The sequence below is a fragment of the Sebastes fasciatus genome, chromosome 10, assembly GCF_043250625.1.
Source record: "Sebastes fasciatus isolate fSebFas1 chromosome 10, fSebFas1.pri, whole genome shotgun sequence".
In the NCBI taxonomy this organism is placed as follows: Eukaryota; Metazoa; Chordata; class Actinopteri; order Perciformes; family Sebastidae; genus Sebastes; species Sebastes fasciatus.
In genome coordinates, this window is record NC_133804.1 from 23,696,841 (window position 1) to 23,716,319 (window position 19,479).

Below are 19,479 nucleotides of genomic sequence, written 5' to 3' on the forward strand. Positions count from 1 at the left end.
GAGATAATAATCCTCCAAAGTGAGGCTCATGCTCTGCAGTTATTGTCTCGGTGACCACAATGCTATTTTCCCGAGACGTTCCACTCGGCTACGTGCTCAAACGACCGCAGCCTTTCTGCAAAACTACCCATGGGAGGATGATGTGTACACGCAATTTAACGAGCAGGGAAGCCTGGGTTTTGTAAGTCAACAGCGCTGCACAGAAACACCTGATAAGAAGCACCTGTCAGTTCATTAAAAGTTTAAAGGGTCAGTTCACCCAAATTACAAAAAAATACACAATCTCACTTACCTCTAATAATGTCTGATAATGCAGCTTTGGCATCATTTGGCCAGTTTAAGATATCTGCATCGAGAGGTAAATAAGAAAAGTAGCTTTTTTATGTCGGTGAACTGACGTTAGGTTTTCTTTTTTATCCCCCCTTAGACAGTATCATGTATATTCTGTATAACTTAGATATATGATGTTTACACTGAGTGAAATATTCAAAACCAAGACTGCATGTTTTTATGACTGCATTATTGCAATACATGGGAATGTTCTAGATGATTAGCACATCGTTTTATGCACTTTTTCCAAAAATCGTGCCTCATATATTCGGTATTTCTTTGGAAACTTTTGGATCTCAACTAGAATAATAAAGTTCTGTGGGTTTGAACGATATTGTTCTGCACAGCATGACTTTGAAATTAACTGCACACTGCTGCGCTGATGGGGATTTAGAGGTAAACAAAACACTACACAATAGCTATACTTACCTCTTCACAAAAGAAGGGTTATAAAAGAATTGAAAACAAAAGGAACAAAACAACTATAATGAGAGGAAAACTCCATTAGATCACTCTAGACGGGTCAGTGGACTTTTCAAGGCCAACAAGCTGTCAAATGAAGAGCATGAGCGGAATTACAACTAACACTTGTGCATGAATTTAAAAATCTAACAACGATAGAAATGGAGTGAAGGAAAAGTCATGCTGGGTCATTTTGAAAGCTGAAATATTTCAAATCCAAAATTGAAAACAGATGCAAATGGACTGTGGCTTGGCTTATTTCTTTTGAGTTAAGACCTGCACAGCAGAGCAAAAGCTTGAAAAGTAGCAATCACAACAGCACAACTAGAAAACATAAAAAAATAAGCTCTGTACAAATGCTAAATCACAATATGGTTAACCTCTTAATAAAGTACGAACGTGTGCTGCACACAGAGCTGGAGCTCCGGCGGATCTCCTGATGGAAAACTCATAAAATAAGAGGGGAGATAACAATAACACGGGCTCTCGCTCTCTGGTGCCAGTCTATCTTTGCTTGTCTCCTGCCTCTGACACTAAAGCCCTACTCCAGCCCTCCCTCCCTTGCTCCCAGCTCAAACCTCACTGCCCCCCCCCCCCTTCCTTCCCTCCCTCTTTTTCCTCCCTCCATCTCCCATCTAGCTCCTAAATTATCTGTCCGGACTGTAGGAGATACCCCTTCCTGCCCGGGGTCGCTCGTCTCACCGCAAGATGTGGAGATGAGGTGTGTGTGTGTGTGTGTGTGTGTGTGTGTGTGTGTGTGTGTGTGTGTGTGTGCACGTGAGAACAGTGCATACGCTGCAGAAACGCACATCCCCTTCTCGTTTGATGTCCCTGGAGGTGGGAGGATCTGTGACCACACTAAATGTCACTTTGGAGGTGCCGTTGATGGACGGCCAGCGCGAAGTGAGATGTGCAAAAGAGCAGAAGCTCCTTTTTCTTTTTAAGACAGAAAGCAGAGAGAGAGAGAGAGAGAGAGAGAGAGAGAGAGACAGGTCAATGAGGCAGCAAGTTTGAGCTCCGAAAACAATGGAAATTTGCTGTGTGTATTTCTGCATGTGGATGTGTTCGAGTGTTTGTTGATGCTAGAGAGCTTGGTAAGTCACGTGTAAGAACAAATCATTCTGTAGCTGGGATCCATTATTACCGCGGAGAGCGTGTGCCAAAATCAACCCTCCACTCTCCCTCTTTCTCTCTACCTCCCTTCGTTTTACAAGTGAAAGTAGTGGAACATTATTTTTTTTCAAAGCTGGACAGACTTGGGCATATTTTATGGTCCCTTCACAGTCAGAGCAGCACAGAGAAAAGTGATGAAGAAATCTCTGGGATGGAGTCATACTCAGGCAAAGATTTATTTCCCTGTGTAGCTCTTTTTGCTCGGGGAAAATGTACGACCCAAATCATAGCTATACCTGATCATTCCCACTTCAACTACTCCCAATCAACCTTGCTGCGGCTGACTGACTATAAAGCTTGGAAACTTTAGATCATAGCTTCTGATGGACCGGTCTGATTGCACTTGAAGAAATCCCTCCCTGCCGGTAGAAAACGGTAAACGGCTCCCTTTTGATCACGCTAAAAGGAGAAAGGCATTCCTAGTGGGAGATTAATACTATATCAGTCGCGCAGCATGTGTGCTTAAGACGGAGAGGAATGACCCCTCCCAAATGAGGCGTGACAATCAAAGTCACAGAACAAGAGAAATGTATCTCTGATGTGAAAATAAACCTGATGATGCAAAACTCTGCGGAGCATGCACAGCTCTGGCCACATTCATTTATTATTCTAACCCGAGGTCTCGCATTGACTTTGCATGAGGCAAAAGTAAAAAAAAAAAAAAAAAGTCTGCGGACAGTCAGCCGCAGAGCTGAAAGAGTTTTCTTTTAATATACATGTGCATTCCCTTTATAAACATAATTTAGCGCCAAACCAAGTTTAAAAATAAGTGTGTGTAAATAATTTTCGTTTTAACCTGTTTAGAGTAGCAGCAGGGTGGAGTTACCACACCAGGACAATTCAGTTTGCCACAGCAGACAATACAATGAGTGCTACAAAGTCGAGACAATGCGATTGAAATCTCAAAGGTAATTTTGTGTACTTTTACTTTAGTTTACTTTCACTAGATCTAACAATATCTAGACTTTTGTGTATTGAACAGAGACAGAACTGAGTCCACAGAATCAAAAACTGCCCAATACCAAAAGCCGGGATTGAATGCCTGGTCACATAATCTTCATCACTTACTCTTTTGATCCAGTAGTTCCTGATTAAAACCAGAATGAGTATAACAAGTGAGAATGTCCACTGAGGGCAGGCGGGACACAGGACTTTCAACCAGGAGGCTGTTAACTGCTTGACATTGTGCGTTTCTGCAAGCGTGATACGAGGATGATGTGAAACGTATTTTTGGTTCAGAATCGTCGACATTCAACGTAACCGTAGTTTGCAGAAACACACAATGTCAACATTTGTTTTCTGGCGACTGAGTTGCACTTGCTCTTTGGTTGAACTGATCACAAACAAATTATTTTTAATAAAAAATCACAAGCCAAAAAAGTTGGTCACCAAAAATGTAAGGTATCCGAAAAAGTATTATTTAAAAAAATAATGTTAATATCAGTATTGAAACTGATGACATACTCTTTCTCCTCTTCATCCACAGACCTTGAAATGTATGAGCCGGTACAGACAGCTGCATAGATTAAAATGAGAGCGTATCTGTTGTGTGAGACGTGCGAGTGAAAAACGCGTCTGATACACTTACAGTCTAGACGAAGAGTTAGCCAATTGTGGGTTTTAGTCATTCAATCAAACATTACAGCAAAGGGCAAGTGCACCTTTCTAGTAATTAATTCAGATTTCTGAGTGTGCTGTACACCCCTCTGCAAGACATTTTCCTAGTTACACACAATGAAGTCTTAAACTTGAACATTTTGGATTATAAATGAGTTAAAACAAATGCTTAACATGACAAACAAGCAAGCATCACAATATTGTAACGTCCTGTTGGTGAGAAACGATTCCATGGATAATGAGTCTGACTCCTCAGTCAGTTGAGCAGGTAACCAGCCGTGTATAAAGATCTTAATCTCTTCTGAAAATCTGCCTGGTTTGTAAAATACCAAAACTGACTGGTGAATTGTGGGATTTAACAGCCTTTGTGGCTTGTGGCCAAAAAAAAAGTTAGTTTTGCTCTTTCATTACTGATGTGACTCTTGGCTTAACTTTAAAGAACATGGCCCAGCAGAACAATGTGACCCCTGCTCCCGACCTTTCAGCCCCGAGTTTGACAAATGTGTACCGTGAGCTGTGCCAGTCGCTGCTTTCATGACGAGAAAGAAAGTCAAACACGGTGAAATGTGAGACGGCTTGTTACACAACCACAGTTAAAACTTTTGGAGAGTTACAGCTATAAGAGCTCTAACATCTTTAACATTCATCTGAAGAGGTGAAATGAGCATCTGTAACTGCGTTACACATTTCCAAACAAAGTTGCACTGTGCCACAAAATAAATGGAACAAGACAAACACTAACAAACAGTCTCATGTAATAAAAGGAGGACATAAACCGCTGGCTTCATTAAGGCGCAGTTTGAATCTGCAGAATAGCCATCACCAAGTATCCCAATGATCTTATTTGACAGTTGCATAATCATAATAATCTAAATGAAACTGAATTATTTTGACTGTGGCTACCATTTAAAGTGTTCCTGCACTTGAGAAGGAACTTGTGGTCAGTGTGTGTGTGTGTGTGTGTGTGTGCGTGTGTGTGCGTGTGCGTGTGCGTGTGTTTTTGGCAGCATTTGCTTGCACGCATCTATGCATGAGCGAATGTTTATCCAACTTTTATGGCGATTGTCTCGTAAAACTGGACAGGCGCTCTGGGACGACCTGCGCTCCTCGGCACCGTGCTCGCCCACAGGTTCACCCGGAGCGACCACCTACCAGGAGGGCCGAGCAGATGCTCACCTCGATGACCATTTCAAAAAGGCGTGTCCAAGCGGATTACTGCGTGAATTATTACCTTGGTTATGGCCAGACTGGACTGTTACCACCCTTTCTCAACGCACCGAGACAAAAAAAATTGGACCATGAATTACAACACACAGGGAGGCAGTTTGTTCTGCATCATTCCTCCTCCAGTTGTTGTAAAACATCCCTTCTGAGGAACATGAAATTTTAAAACTAAGCTTGTGTATGACTCCAATGTAATCAAAGCTCGTTTTTTTCTGTTCAGTTCGATTCGACAAAGAACAGTAAATGCTGCGCTTGGGGAGCTATCAGTATCACTGTTTGACCTTTCTCTGTAGTCTGTAGTCATCAATACTTCAATTTGTATTAATACTCTCAGACACAAATACACACAAAAACCAGCATCCGTATCAGATTGTCTAGCCGCACATGACCTTCTCCTCCCCGTCTCGTTGACCTGGCTGGCTTTACAGTTTTTTTTATCTCGGCCTCTATCGTCTCCACAACTTCAATACCGCCTCTGAAGTCCTAATCACATTTCCCTTCATGTTGGAGGAGGTTCAGCATCACACAAACACGCAGAAAGCAAAAGAGGGAATGAAAGAGAGACAGAAAGAAAAGCAAACTTTGAAGTTCGTTGTCAACAAGATTTATGAATCAGACTGATCCACAACACAGAGACAGACACAAACAAGAATCCCAGAGACAGGCAGCAGACACAAAAGAGATTCTCACCCCAACTCGTCACATACGACCCCTCGGCGTCACTTTTTGGTTGCAGTAAACACATACTTAACGTTGTGACTCGCTTAGGTTTAGGTAACAAAACCACTTAGGTTTAGGAAAAAAGCATGGTTGGGCAGCCTTAAGTGTCCGTATGAGACGCACAGAGGTTTCCATTTCCATATTTGATGCCCTTGGACTGAGAATGGGTGGCTTTATATTAGGGCTGGGCGATATGGAGAAAATCTAATATCATCTAGTCTCATATCACGATGTCGATATAATATTGGTATATTGCCCAGCCCTACTGGATATACAGCTTAATGAAGAGGAGGAGAATACATCGGAGCTCCAGCCATCCATAGCAACACTAATTTCTATATCTGCCATCTGCATTCCCTCACTGTGATGTCCTAAAGCTCTGGACGGGCAGACTGAGCACTCTTGCTCCCAACTGCTTATAGGACAACACCAGGAGCCCGGCCCTCGCCTCTTCCTTCCCATGATTCCTTGCAACGCTGCCTGTGTCTGGCCCTTCAAGGACCCTCCTAAAAATGTCTACCTCCACCCCTCCTCTTCCTTCATTCCCACAACTCCCAATAACACCGTCTGACATGACCAGAACCCTCCCAGACCCTTTCTTTCTTCAACCTCACAGACGGCTCTACCGTACGTTCCTCACTGGTGAGGAGAGGGGAGGAAAGCTGGCTGACAGGGGCATCCATACACACTCCTAAATCTGCCAAGGCAAGACGCTGGCACAGACAGAAAAATAACAAAAGCCTCCCGATCCACGGCCGGGGCAGCGCAACACTTTATCTGGGAAGGCAAAACAAAGGAAGGCCTGTTGAACACTCCGACTGTGTTTACTTTCAAGGGTTGAACAATGCCTTTAAGAGGAGGGGGCAAGGACTGATGTGGCACTTGAGGGCCTCTCCGAAAAAAACAGCACTTCATTTTGATTCACAGTGAGTTTAAGAAAACAGTTGTAGCAGTCTGGTCTATAGGAGCGCGAGGGATTGAATGCGAGGCGGCAGATGAAGGGAAATAGTACAGAGATAGTCGAGGTTTCTTTCTAGTACCCCATCAAAAATCGTTTGAGTAGGAAACCAGATTTGCAGCAATTACAGTTACTTTTGTTGGTCGCAAATGACAAATGCAAACAGCTGAAAATACCAGCAACAAACATGTTACATAATTGTGCTGCTATTTAGATCACAAGAGATCAAATAAAAGTCACAAAAAGACATGTTTTGTCAAAACTGTGTTGGAAACAAACTAGAGGACTTTTGAGAAGTGTCTACGGACACTGGATCCCCATTTAACCAACCCGATCTCATGGGAAGGCGTATAAATAGCACAACATTTTCGTCTGTCATGATAACACATTTTAGGATTTTCACGTGTCATTTAACTCCACGTCATTACCGTGAAACAGTCGCCGTTATGTTTAGGCAACTAAACCACTGAAAAACTTCATGGTTGGGCTTAAAATAATTATGTACTCTATGTAAAGTATGTAAAGAAACAACGTAATATAAGTAGTGAAATCAAATCACAAATCACAAATGTCACTAACTTAACTTCAAAATAACTCAACACTTTGTGACACAAACTCCAGTCTCCTATTTAAAAGTCCTGTGTTTGTTGGACCCATCCACCTCCCCTCCCACCCACCATAAGCAGTCTTTATCACTTTTTAATCTACATCACTAGCGCTGAGTGTAGCATATTTAAGTGGATGCGTTTACTTTGCAGTCAGTACAGACTAAATTGTGTATACATGACACAAAAAAACAACAAAGGCGTTGTTATTCCACGCAAAATGACTTAAAAATTACCGTTTCATTCGTACGCCATTCGGTGCGACTGGGCTGATTTAACTGGCTTTATTAATTTAACTTCTGGCTTTAACCTTTTCACTTTGTTCCCTTGTTTTTCTAGTAACATCCACAACTAAACATCGTTCTTCTAGGAAATCAACACATGAGCCTCTCTAACAGGCTAATAGCTTTCAAGCACATTACAGTCCTGCTCATAGCCCAATCAGTGATATGCAGGTGTTTTGTCTTCAACAGCTGATGGGAAACACCTGCTGTCACATCACTGATTACGTTGCAGCCAAAAGTGGAACAGATACTTGAAAGTTTCAGCTCGTAGAGAGAAGTCAGAGTGGATTTACTCAGTATGAGTTATGGAGCGGAAATGCTTCTCTCCACCTCTAAACGAGAACATTGCAGGATGCGATGAATCAAAACTTGGAGTGATATAAAAAACATCCTCCTGAACACTATGAATGGAATCTGGATTCACCAACAATGGATGAAGCTGCTGCCAAGAGATTTTTTTTTCTGTATCAGCTATTAAGAGGAAGAAACACAAAGGTTTCTGGGTAATGAAGTCATTTGCATAACATTCCACACAAAGCTGCTGAAGTAGAGCAACAAAATACGATCATTTAAGGCCCACTGCACATCAAATGTGACCCAGATGTGAGACAAAAGTGACAGATCTAATCAACAATCACTGACAATGAAACTTTCTAAGATGCCGAGGTCAGGAGCTCTTTCAACTGCAGGCCCAGCAGCCGGGCCCAGAGTTGTTTAAGATCATGAGCGTCGATAACGCATGTCCAGCCAAATTCTCTTTGTTCGAGTGTTTCCAAAACATCACACATGGTGCATAGAAGAGGAAAAAAGATGCCAGCTTTCCCCTCATGCATCCAATCAATGGGGAGAATGGGAAATGGAGAATGTGAAAGGGTCACAACCCCAGGGGTGGAAATAATCCCCCAGTTGCTACCGGGTATCTGGTGTATAAACACTGCACTGGAAAAACATTAGTCTAAGTCTGAAGGTTTACACTATAGTACCACACAGTCCTTTGAGATCCCGTTGACAGAGGGGATACAAATAGTATGAATATGACCTGTTCATCATTACACCTACAGCCATAAAGAGGACTCCCCGTTGCATTTCAGCACAAAACCTGCCCACATTTCCAAATGTGGAAGGTCATTTGAATTCCTCCGAGTTATTAGATCTCACGCTTCTCAAACTGGAGAGACTGACTCCGCAGCCAGGTGGTATGGTAAAGTCATCTCTCCGAGGGGTGAGAAAGTTCAAGCTTAGCATGAAACCAATCTAGAGTTTAAGGTTTGGGAACGCGAGCACTGAAGCACTATATTCTCTCATTAGCCCGACAGTAAGTAGAGTATGCAGGAAAGCAGATTGCCATCTTCGCTGCAGGCGAAGTGAGAGAACATTTGATATTCCCATTTGGCGCGAGCACACCTTTAAGTTAACTTAGCTGACACGATTTTGCCAAGTAATCCTTGATTTCAATAATGTGCGTGTTTGTCTCCAAAATAACTGATTGTTGTATTAGATTTCACTTTCAATATTTGAAAGAGATGAAAAGGCATCAATAACAACAGTCAAAGACGTCCAATTTAACTAACTTCACATCATTTTAAATGCAAAACACATTTCTTAAGAGGAGAAGAAGCTTGCACCTTTTTGTTTTTGCTCTGAAAAGTCAATCATGTCACCAAGCCTGTAATAATATGGCATTTCAAGTCCGGGTTAAAATTTCCAAAACATATATAGACTCACATTTGTTTTTCATTTGACTGGCGGCTAGGCCTTAGCCACCCAAAACTGGGTTTAGGGTTCCCGCATTACACTTCAGAGGATTTAACTCCCTCTTTCTTTAGGGAAAGCCTGAAAAAGGTGCATCGCATAATGCAAACTCAGTGGACAGCTTAAGTTTCACTCTCTCTGCCCTCAGCGTCTTTTCACAGAGTCTTAAGAGGTCACCCAATTTTAATGGTCACTTATTGCCTGTGGAGCAGTTCCCTGTGGTATAGAAAGGTACCCCAAGACCACCCCAGTGCCAAAACAGCCTCAGGCTCAACAGCTCACAGTAATACTGGCACTGATGATGCATACCTGCACAGGAAGACCTTATGAATTACTCTCCTTTTCATTTCTACTAGAGACACTGGGGAAACTATCATGGGCCTTGAACCTGAAACAGCAGCCCTGAATGATTTATGTCTACAGTGCAGGGAAATTAGAAATAGTCCTTTTTTTTATTTGTGCAGTTCATATCCGCTGATAAGAGTATTCCAGTTCATGAGAGCAGCTCGTGCAGAAGACATGCAACACTCATTTCCCTTTCCAAGACTGCTCAAATATTAGAGGAGGCACATTCAAGATGAATTGTTATGGTTATGTTTTTGGAAACAGTAACAATAAAGTTATTGAGCCAAAGAACAAGGCCTTCTTACTCATGTCCAAGAAAACTAGGATTTTAATATAATACAGAGCCACGCGTAAAAAAAGGAATTTAATTAATGAGCAGACAAATGCAATAGGTGGCTCTGTTTTATGTGTGACTTGGACAGTCTCACTCCCCATTTTTCCAGTTCAAATCTTGATCTCATTACACTTATTCCATCCAAATGTCTCTTACATATGCCAGTGGCATGCCCTCTGCCTGCCAAACAGATCAAATAGACCAATATAGCACAATATAAGGTGGCTTTCCAGTAACCTGTGGAGAATAGAAAAGTCAGCAGTGTACTAACCTCAGCACGCTGCGTTCTGGGCTGGCTGGCGTCTGTCTCGATGGCGTACACATCCACCAGGTAGAGGTCGGAGCCTTGCTCTCGGTCCAGCTCTGCAGCCGTCTGTATCACTCCAGTGTGGCGGCCGATGGTGAAAAGGCGTCCCACGGCTTTCCCTTCACTGCGCACAGCCACGATGAAATACTCCACTTTGGTCGCTGAGCCCCGCGGGCTGGAGGCATCCAGGGAGATGACGTTGGTGCCTGGCGGCTGGCCCTCTTTGAGGATAGTGATGTACTTCGGCTGGGAGAAAACAGGCCCGTCCATCCCTTGGAGGATGATGGTCAGCTCGGTTCTGGAGGTCTTGCGGCTGGTGCCGTGGTCGGTGGCTGACACGGTGAGGATGTACATGAGTCGGGACTGTACCAGCTGGGAGGCCAGGCGAATATCTCCGCTGTACCTGTCCATGATGAAAGTGTCTGAGTCCCCGTCCACAAGCTCATACTCCACTTCTCCGTTTGACCCCTCATCGGGGTCAAAGGCCAACACTGTTGTCAGGATAGAGCCGATGACTATGTTGGGCTCAGCCACAAGGGCATTCTGGGACATAAAAGTGGGGACATTATCATTCAAGTCTGTGACCCATATTGTGACATTTTTCAGGGCAAAGCGACGGAATTCAACAGGAACTGCCTGGTCAGTGGCTTTGACTGTCAGCTCAAACAGATTTGAAAACTCCCTGTCAATTTCTTTGTTGGTGTATATGAGCCCGGTGCTTGAATCAATGCTGAAGTGGTTTCCCCGGGGAATCTGCTGCACAATGGAGTACTCCAGCTCCCCGTTTATGTCTGCATCTGTGTCATGAGCTGTGATTGTCATGACTGAAGCTGAGAAGGGAAGGTTTTCAGGGATGGATTTGAAAATGTCACCAGGGGTAAATATGGGAGGGTTGTCATTAAAATCCCTGACGTGAATGACCACAGGGATGGATGAAGAGCGGGGCGGTCTGCCGTTATCTTTTGCAGTGATGTTGAGTTTGTAAAATGACTGAGTTTCAAAGTCCAGCTTTTTAACCAAAAAGATGCTGCCGGTGTTGGGGCTGATGCTGAAAGTGCCGTGGTTGTTCGTGGCTGTGATGCTGTACGTTATGTCGGCGTTCTGACCAGAATCTAGATCAGTAGCGGTCACCGAGGCCACCAGCTCCCCTATTCTCATGTTCTCCAGGGCGTCCACAGACACCGAGGATTTAGGGAAGGAGGGGGAGTTGTCATTCTCATCCATGATGCTGATACTGAGCATGCAGGAGGAGGAGAGGGGCACAGCTCCAGCATCAACAGCTATGATTTTCAATGAATAGGAGGATGTAGATTCATAGTCCAGCTTTCCTACTAACGTAACCTGTCCAGAGCTGCTGTCAATACTGAACTGTCCTTCCTCGTTGCCCTCGGCGATGTGATAATGAACCAGTCCGTTTTTGTTCTCATCCACATCGGAGGCGGAGACCCGCAGCAGTTGTGTCATGTTTAGAGCCGACTCTGAGATGGAGGCCTGGTAAATGTCTTTGGTGAATTTAGGCGGGTTGTCGTTGATGTCTTGTATGTAAACTTGCACTTTGGCCTGGTCTCTGAGGGGCTTGGGGAGACCCTGGTCTGACGAGACGACCACGAAGCTGAACACGGCGGCGCCCCTTTGTCTCATGAGCAACTCACGATCAAACTGCAGCGTGCTGGTCAACTCCCCCGTGATGGCGTTCAGCTCAAAGTTGGGCTGCGGAGTCTCAAATGTATATCTGACCTCACTGTTTGGGCCAAAGTCCTTATCCTCGGCAAAAATATGCCCAGCCAGCGACCCCCTCTTCTGCTCTTCCTCGAAATGAAACACATAATTGGTGCTGTTGAAGAGGGGACGGTTATCGTTAACGTCATCTAGAATCACGCTGACATTGACAGTGGCACTTAGTGGCTCCACAGCCCGGTCTCTGGCCACAACCACTAAGTTATATCTGTCTTGTATCTCTCGGTCCAGCTCTGCTTTGATGTACAACTGCCCGTCTGGAAAAATGCCAAACACGTCTCCCGTGTTGCCACCAGCGATGTCATACATAATCTCCCCGTTAAGACCAGAGTCTTTGTCTGTGGCCTCCACTTTGAAAAAGCGACTGTTGACAGGCTCAGACTCTAAGATGATGACCTCGTATGAAAGCTGGTCAAACACTGGCGAGTTGTCGTTGACGTCGTAAACGCTGACAATGAGGATGAGGCTGGAGGTGTGCTGGGGGACCCCCATGTCTGATGCGATGACCTCGACCTCGTAAGAGCTTGTGGTGACCTCCAGCGGCCCGGTCAGCGTGATGAGGCCGTGCTTCTCGTGAATATGAAACAGGCCTTTAGGGTTTTGTTTGAGGCTGTAGACCACCATGCCATTTGTGCCTTCATCGGGATCTGAAGCTTTGGCCTGGAATATGACATGACCTGTGCTCCAGTTCTCCACTGCACTCACATGCTCCACAGCATGAATGAAATGAGGGGCATTATCATTTAAGTCCTTCACAGTGATGTTAACAAAGGCCTCTCCTGTGATCTCCCCAGCTCTGGCTACAACCTTCAGCTGATAGAAACCTTGCTCCTCTCTGTCTATCTGGCTCGACGCTGTGATCTGACCTGCGCTGTTCACAGTAAAAAGCCCCCTCTGGTCCCCTGAGGTGATTAGATATGAAATGTTTGTGTTCAAATCTACAGTGGTGGCTGACACGGTCCCTATAACTGTCCCTACGCCCACATTTTCAAACATGACAAAGCTGTACACTTGCTGGCTGAAGACCGGCGGGTTATCCTGTGTGTCAATGACAGTTACAGTCACTATGGCCTGGGTGTGTGAGCGCAGGCCGCCGCCATCTGCTGCTGTCACCTGCAGCTGGTAAGCAGTTTTCTCCTCTCTATCCAGGGGCACAAGCGTGGATATTTTCCCAGTGTTGCTATTAATGCGGAATTTGGAAGCGTCTCCAGCTGTAATTATATATTTCAGCGTGCCATTTCGACCCAAATCGGGATCTGTGGCTGAGACGGTGGTTACATAAGAACCCGAGGGCTCGTTCTCTTTCACGTTGGCAAAATACTGCACAGGGTAGAAAACTGGCCTATTGTCATTGATATCTCTCAGGGTGATGTTGACTTTTCCTACAGAGTGCAAAGGAGGGCTGCCTGCGTCTGCTGCCTTAATGTGGAGTAAGTAGGAGGCCTGATCCTCCCTGTCTAGCTCCGCGGCTGCGCTTAATCGCCCTGACACTGCATCCAGGCGAAACAGCTCCTGGACACTGGCTGGCGTCTCTGCATCAAATGAGAACCGGATAGTTCCGTTGGCCCCGACATCGTCATCTGAGGCAGACAGCACCACCAGCTCAGTGCCGGCAGGAGCGTGCTCCACCAGGGAAACATGATATGTGCTCTGTGTAAATGTGGGCACTTGGTCATTCACATCAGTGATGTTGACTACTAGTTTAGTGTATGAAATCTTGGGCTGCAGCCCCTGGTCTTTGGCACTAATGTTGAGCACAATTTCAGATGCTATCTCCCTATCCAGCAAAGCAGCGCTAGTAACCAGACCACTGTTTTCACTGATGGCGAACCAGCCCAAAGCGTTTCCAGACACCAGGGAGTAGCGCAGGTTGGCATTCTGCCCAGAGTCACCATCTGTTGCAGAAACCCCTTTAATGTAGCTGCCTTTTGGTATGTCTTCACTGATATCTACTCTGTACAGCGTTTCCTGGAATATAGGTGGGTGATCGTTGATATCATTCACAAAAATAACCAGACTGGCGAAGGAGGACCGAGCCATAGGCTTGCCGTTGTCCGACACAGACACGGTCAGGTTGTACGAGGAGATCCTCTCTCTGTCTAACACACTGGCCACTTTGATCAGACTTAAATTTGGCACGGGAGACGTGTGCACTTCAAAGTGCCTCTGCTCGTTGCCTCCTAGGATTGAAACAGATATGTTACCGTTAGCGGTGGGGGAGTCTGAATCTGAAACAGTGAGCAAAGCCACAACCGTGCCGATCTGTGCGTTTTCATCCACAGAGGCAAATTTAGAAGTTGTGGGGAAATACCTAAACTTCACCACCGGGTCGTTATCATTCACATCTACAAGTTTGATGGTGGCTTCTGTTCTGCCTGACAGAGAGGGCACCCCGTTGTCTACCGCATGAATAGTCAGGGAGTACTCCTTCTTACTCTCATAATCCAAACCCTCTTTTATTATAATAGTGCCAGCTTTGGGGTCAATTTGGAAAGGCGTCCCTTCATCTAAAAAGTACCGGATTTCAGCATTTGCTCCCTCATCCTGATCTGATGCTGTAATCTGCAGAACACTAGAACCTACTGCTGCATCCTCGAAAACGCTGGTTTGATACTGATCTTGGTCAAAAATAGGGGGGTTGTCATTTATGTCTTGGATGGTGACGTTTACTTGCAGGTGGCCAAACTTTTTGGGCTCTCCTTTGTCCTCCACTTCAACCAGGAGCTGGTAGAAGGGAGTGACTTCTCTGTCCAAGCCTCCAGTGGAAACAAGGTGCAAGAATGCCCCCTCTCCACTAGGATTGACTGTAATATCCAAGCGGAATTTCCTCTGCTCGTTGCCTTTCACTATTCTGTAAGTGGTGTGATCGACTCCATTACTTCCAATGTCTGAGTCTGTGGCTGTGTCCAGGATCACTTGTCTGCCACTGCTGGCGTCCTCCTTGAAAGACACCACAATGGACGCGTCTGGAAACACAGGGGAGTTATCGTTAATATCCAACACTACTATCCTGACCTCGGTTGGGTAGGTAGGCTGGCTGGACAGCACCACCACGTTGATGACGTCACTTTGCAGAAGCTCCCTGTCGATCACGGAGGATGCGTAAATGACCCCCGTGGTGCCGTTGATGGCGAAAAGTTTGTGGCTCTCGCTGAAGCGGTATGTGAAGCTCGGCTTGGTCTCTATCGTGCCCACGTAGGTGCCGATGGCTTGCTCTTCCAGGACCTGGAACTCTTGACGGACTTGGCTGGATGCTGAGTACTGCGACAGAGTCCACAAGAGCAGCAGAATCAAATGGAACCGGCCTAAGCCCCTACCTGTGTGCGCCATGGTCCAGTTAGCCAGTCCACCTTTCTCAGACAGAGTCCATGCCTATGATGCATCAACTTTACTAGTCACTAAAGCATTGTATTCCAGCAGAGAAAACTCAAATAGGAAACCCAGCAGCGTCTCTTTTCCACAGTTCTTCCTTCAGTGTTCCCAAAAGTACTCCAGAAGTGTTATTTTATCCTGCAGAAGCGCTGCGTTTTCAATGCAACTAAATCCTCTGAATGATTCCTGCAGATCTGAGTTGAAGTTTCACCTCAACTCCAACTCCAGCAAAAGAAAAAGCATTTTCCAAACACAATCCCTCTTGAAAAAGGACAAAACAAAACAAAACAAAAGTTCCTGGCTCCTTGGAGATGTTAAAAAAAAAAAAGTTTATCCAAAGTTTTCGGTGCGTAAAGTGAGCGAGCAGGCGGCTGAGCGCGACGCACCGTCCCGTGGAATAACGGTGCAGGCGCTTCACTCATATTGTGCTCCAGAGGAGTCCCAGTAAGTTATAGGACAAAGCTGGAGTTTCGACAAAACTCCCTCCCATCACTGATCCCATTGGATAGCAGGCGGTGCTCCACTGCCCGCCCTCCCACCTCCTCCTCCAGCTCCATTGTGCAGCGCAGCGCGTTGTGTCCTCAGCTCGTGGAAGAGGATGTCAATCAAATAGAGACAGGTAAAGATGTCAAAGAGCGCGCTATAATTACTCCACTAACAGATTAATATGAGTTAAAACAGTCTCAGTGAGCTCAGGACATGAAAGTTTATCATAAAACATACAGAAACACACACAGAATATACTGTATATGTTGTAATATATATGTTCTTAATATGCCCTTGTACAAAGTATTTCCTTTTATAATTGTAATGTAAATGTAATATAACTTATTATATTATTTTAATGGAGCTTCCCAGCAAAAAGTATTTCACACGTTTGTATCTGTACAACCGGTGTGACAATGAACATCTTGAATCTTGAATCTCGAACAGATCCTATGATAGAAATCATGCTCACAATGCATATTTTTTTAAGTATAAAATGTGGAAAAGTTGCTTTAAAAATCACATTTGAGTACCTTGTATGGGATGTTATTAGGAGTATTATAATGATGTATGATTAAGTCGAGTGTGGTAAAAGTCCCCTGAAATTTGTAAACATTTATTTACATTTATTTATATATTTATTGCCTCATGTATTTATTTCAGTATTTTTTTTCATAGCAATATCTATTTATTTCAAAGCCATATATATTTGTTTATGTATTTATTTATTTATTTAATATTGGCATAAATTGCTTTCCATATAGATATTATATATTATATTATTAGAATTGCTCTAATTTACTGCAGGAACAAGCCTTTATTTAAACATGATCTAATTTTGTTGGGTTGGGAATTAAAATATTTGCATTGTAGATTTTTACACTGAAGCTTATGGTCTTCTCAGTGTGGCCTCTTCAGTTACTTTGGCGACAAAATGCTGTTAAAATATATATATCTCTATTATAATTAGGTGTCCAATAAAGCTCAATGTGTAGTGTAAAGATATTTGCATATAATGGAAGCTGCAGGAAGCTTTATATGCGCTGGTAAGTAGCTCCATCTAGCGGCCAAATGATGGTACCTTCAACCAAAATAGATTTCAGTCAAACTTTCTAAAGAGGAGGAAGATATATAATATATACAATATATATATAACATATGATAAGCAATGTTAATGGTAATTATTTGTCTTTAGGCACTTTTAAATCATGCAAAAAGATGGAAGCACAATATTTTTTAGAAGACTGACTGTGTACAGATTGACAGTATGATCTTTCTGGTAGAAGTTTTTGATGTCAAATACTCATGCAAAAGTATTAGTTCCTCCTGCATGTGATGAAAAGTGAGATGACCGTACCACCAATCTATCTGATTATAATTTTACTGCAGACGCATCAACACATGAATTATATAGTTTCTACAGATCCTAAACTACAACTGGAACTGGTACGTACAACACAAATTATCACTCTGCAAATTATAAAATTGTGATAAAACTTTATGTCCAGTATCGCTGTTTTCTCTGCAGAAGCATCATATCCTCAATTTGGTAAACATCGCAAGTTAACATGAAATGTTGAATAAGATATCTCAGCGTCCTCCATGACATTTCCCAAAAGTACTTTTCTATGAAATCCAGTGATAATATGTTATAAAACCCCTCAAAATATAAAAGCTAATTCATCCAACTTTATTTAGCACCATGTTAAGTCAAATTTAAACACAGTTATTCTCAGAAAAGACATTCAGGGTCAGGAATATATAAATACAAAATTATGTATGGGTAAAAAAAAAAACAGTATTTACACAACTCTAAATGCCAATCATGACTATTTGTTTCTGCTATAATAATAATAATAATAATAATAAACTGTATTTATATAGCACAATTCATGCATAAAATGCAACACAAAGTGTTTAATATATTTAACAACACAGTGTATTCCACCTCCAAAACGCAAAGGCTGCCAAAAAACAAAACATCCAATTGAGCGGACTCACCCAACCTATCTGGGAGTCACCTTAGACAGGACCGTCTCCTTTAAGAAACACCTCAAAGGAACAGCGGCAAAGATGAAGTCCAGAAACAACCTGCTTTGTAAGCTTGCAGGCTCAAAATGGACTGCAAAACTCAGCACTGGCCCTTACATACTCTGCAGCCGAATACTGTGACCCTGTCTGGTCCAGATCATCCCATACACACCATGCACAGCTAGACACAACCATGCAAATCATAACCGCAAATATATGCTCAACGCCACTCCCCTGGCTTCCTGAAGGTCAAAGATTCCCTGCATCTGCTAATCGACGCAGACATCTACAACCTACCTACTGCCAATCTCCCATCTAAAAAAACAGCAGACTTTACTATCCAGTCTGCTTGGGAAAAGGAATGGGAGTCCAAGTATGTACCAAACAAATACCTGGTTTCAGACCCCAACCAACAGGCCCCTGGCACCAACCTCCCAAGGAGACAGTGGTCAACCCTCAACAGATTCAGGACCGGCCATGGCCCCTGCTTGGCCAGTCTCTGTATGAAGGGCAGCAGCCCACTGTGTGCTTGTGCAGAGGAGCAAACAATGGAATACATCATTGAGGCCTGAGGATTAGTCACCCTCCATACAGCAGACCAGGAGGCAACTGCTTCGCTCAAGGACTCTGTATTCGCTAAACCAAATAAATCATAACATTTATGATAAAACAATAAAAAAACAAGGAAAATAATATGAAATAAAATTGAATTAATTGCTGTGCTAACGTGTGCTATTTTAGTGCTACAAAGCTGTCTAAAGTGACACTAAAACACTGTAACTTCTTAAAATGAGTCTAGTCATGCAAACCTTGAAATTTACTTTTAATTGATTTCCATAATGTCAATATTTTAGTAAAGTAAGTAAAAAACATTTTTATATTTTCCAATTCTGCGTAATGAACAGTGCATTTTTACATTGGAGTATTCTTATTATTTTATGCATTCAAATATTGTAATTTTAGCAAATAATATGGTTTGATATTCTTGACTTTACAACTTCTCCGCTTTATTTTTACATATATTTATTTACTTATTTTTCTGTGTTGCTGTTGCTGAGGTTATAATTGATTTTAAAGTTAGTATTATTGATTTATACTTCTTACTTTGCAAAATGTTTTGTATGTCTTTGTGTCTATGCATACTCATGTACACATCTCTGCATACTCATGTACTTTGGTCTGTCTGTTCACTGTCCATGCAAAAGTAAATAAAAAAACAGTTGAAATATATATAACTTCTCCACATCACAGTTTCACTTTTGAAAGTAACAGTAGAGATTAAGTTAGTATAAATAAGGCAGTTAATAATTCTATTGTAGTATCATCTTCAATCACTTTCCGAATTAAGTTCTGCATGTGAGCATTAATTGTAACCTTCATTGATTATAATGTGGGAGAAGACCTGGAATTCAAGACATTAATAATTTCCAGAAATAGGCTAAATGTCTTCTATATGCAGTGGGATGAGGTTGGGTCAAATGAGTTCATTGAGAAGTCTAATTGCAGCAGGAAGAACTGTTTGAATTTCTACGTGAACTCCTGTGGTGCACTTCATCTGTCCTGTGAAATAACATTACGGAAGGATAATTACAACCCTCCCAGTTTTGAAAGACATAAATGTTTATTCAGGTTTTGTATTTGACAATTTGTGGCTTCCGTAATCAGGCCGTTGGCTGCCTGGACGTTAAGTAGGACATGAGTCGACTACTGTAATTGAATTACAGAGTGGGCTGGACTGGTTG

At 43.2% G+C, this 19,479-nt stretch overlaps 1 protein-coding gene across 2 annotated transcripts in view; it reads right to left on the reverse strand.

Moving 5' to 3' along the window:
• Window positions 1-15,720, reverse strand: part of fat4 (FAT atypical cadherin 4) — a 118,988-nt gene extending 103,268 nt beyond the window's left edge. Inside the window, exon 1 of one of the 2 annotated variants that reach the window (XM_074649053.1) lies at window positions 10,076-15,720. In XM_074649053.1, the coding sequence (XP_074505154.1) occupies window positions 10,076-15,178 (5,103 nt within the window). In that variant the 5' untranslated portion in view covers window positions 15,179-15,720. The remainder of the gene's footprint in view (window positions 1-10,075) is intronic. The other variant, XM_074649052.1, reaches the window with a different exon arrangement.
• Between the last annotated feature and the right edge of the window lie 3,759 nt (window positions 15,721-19,479).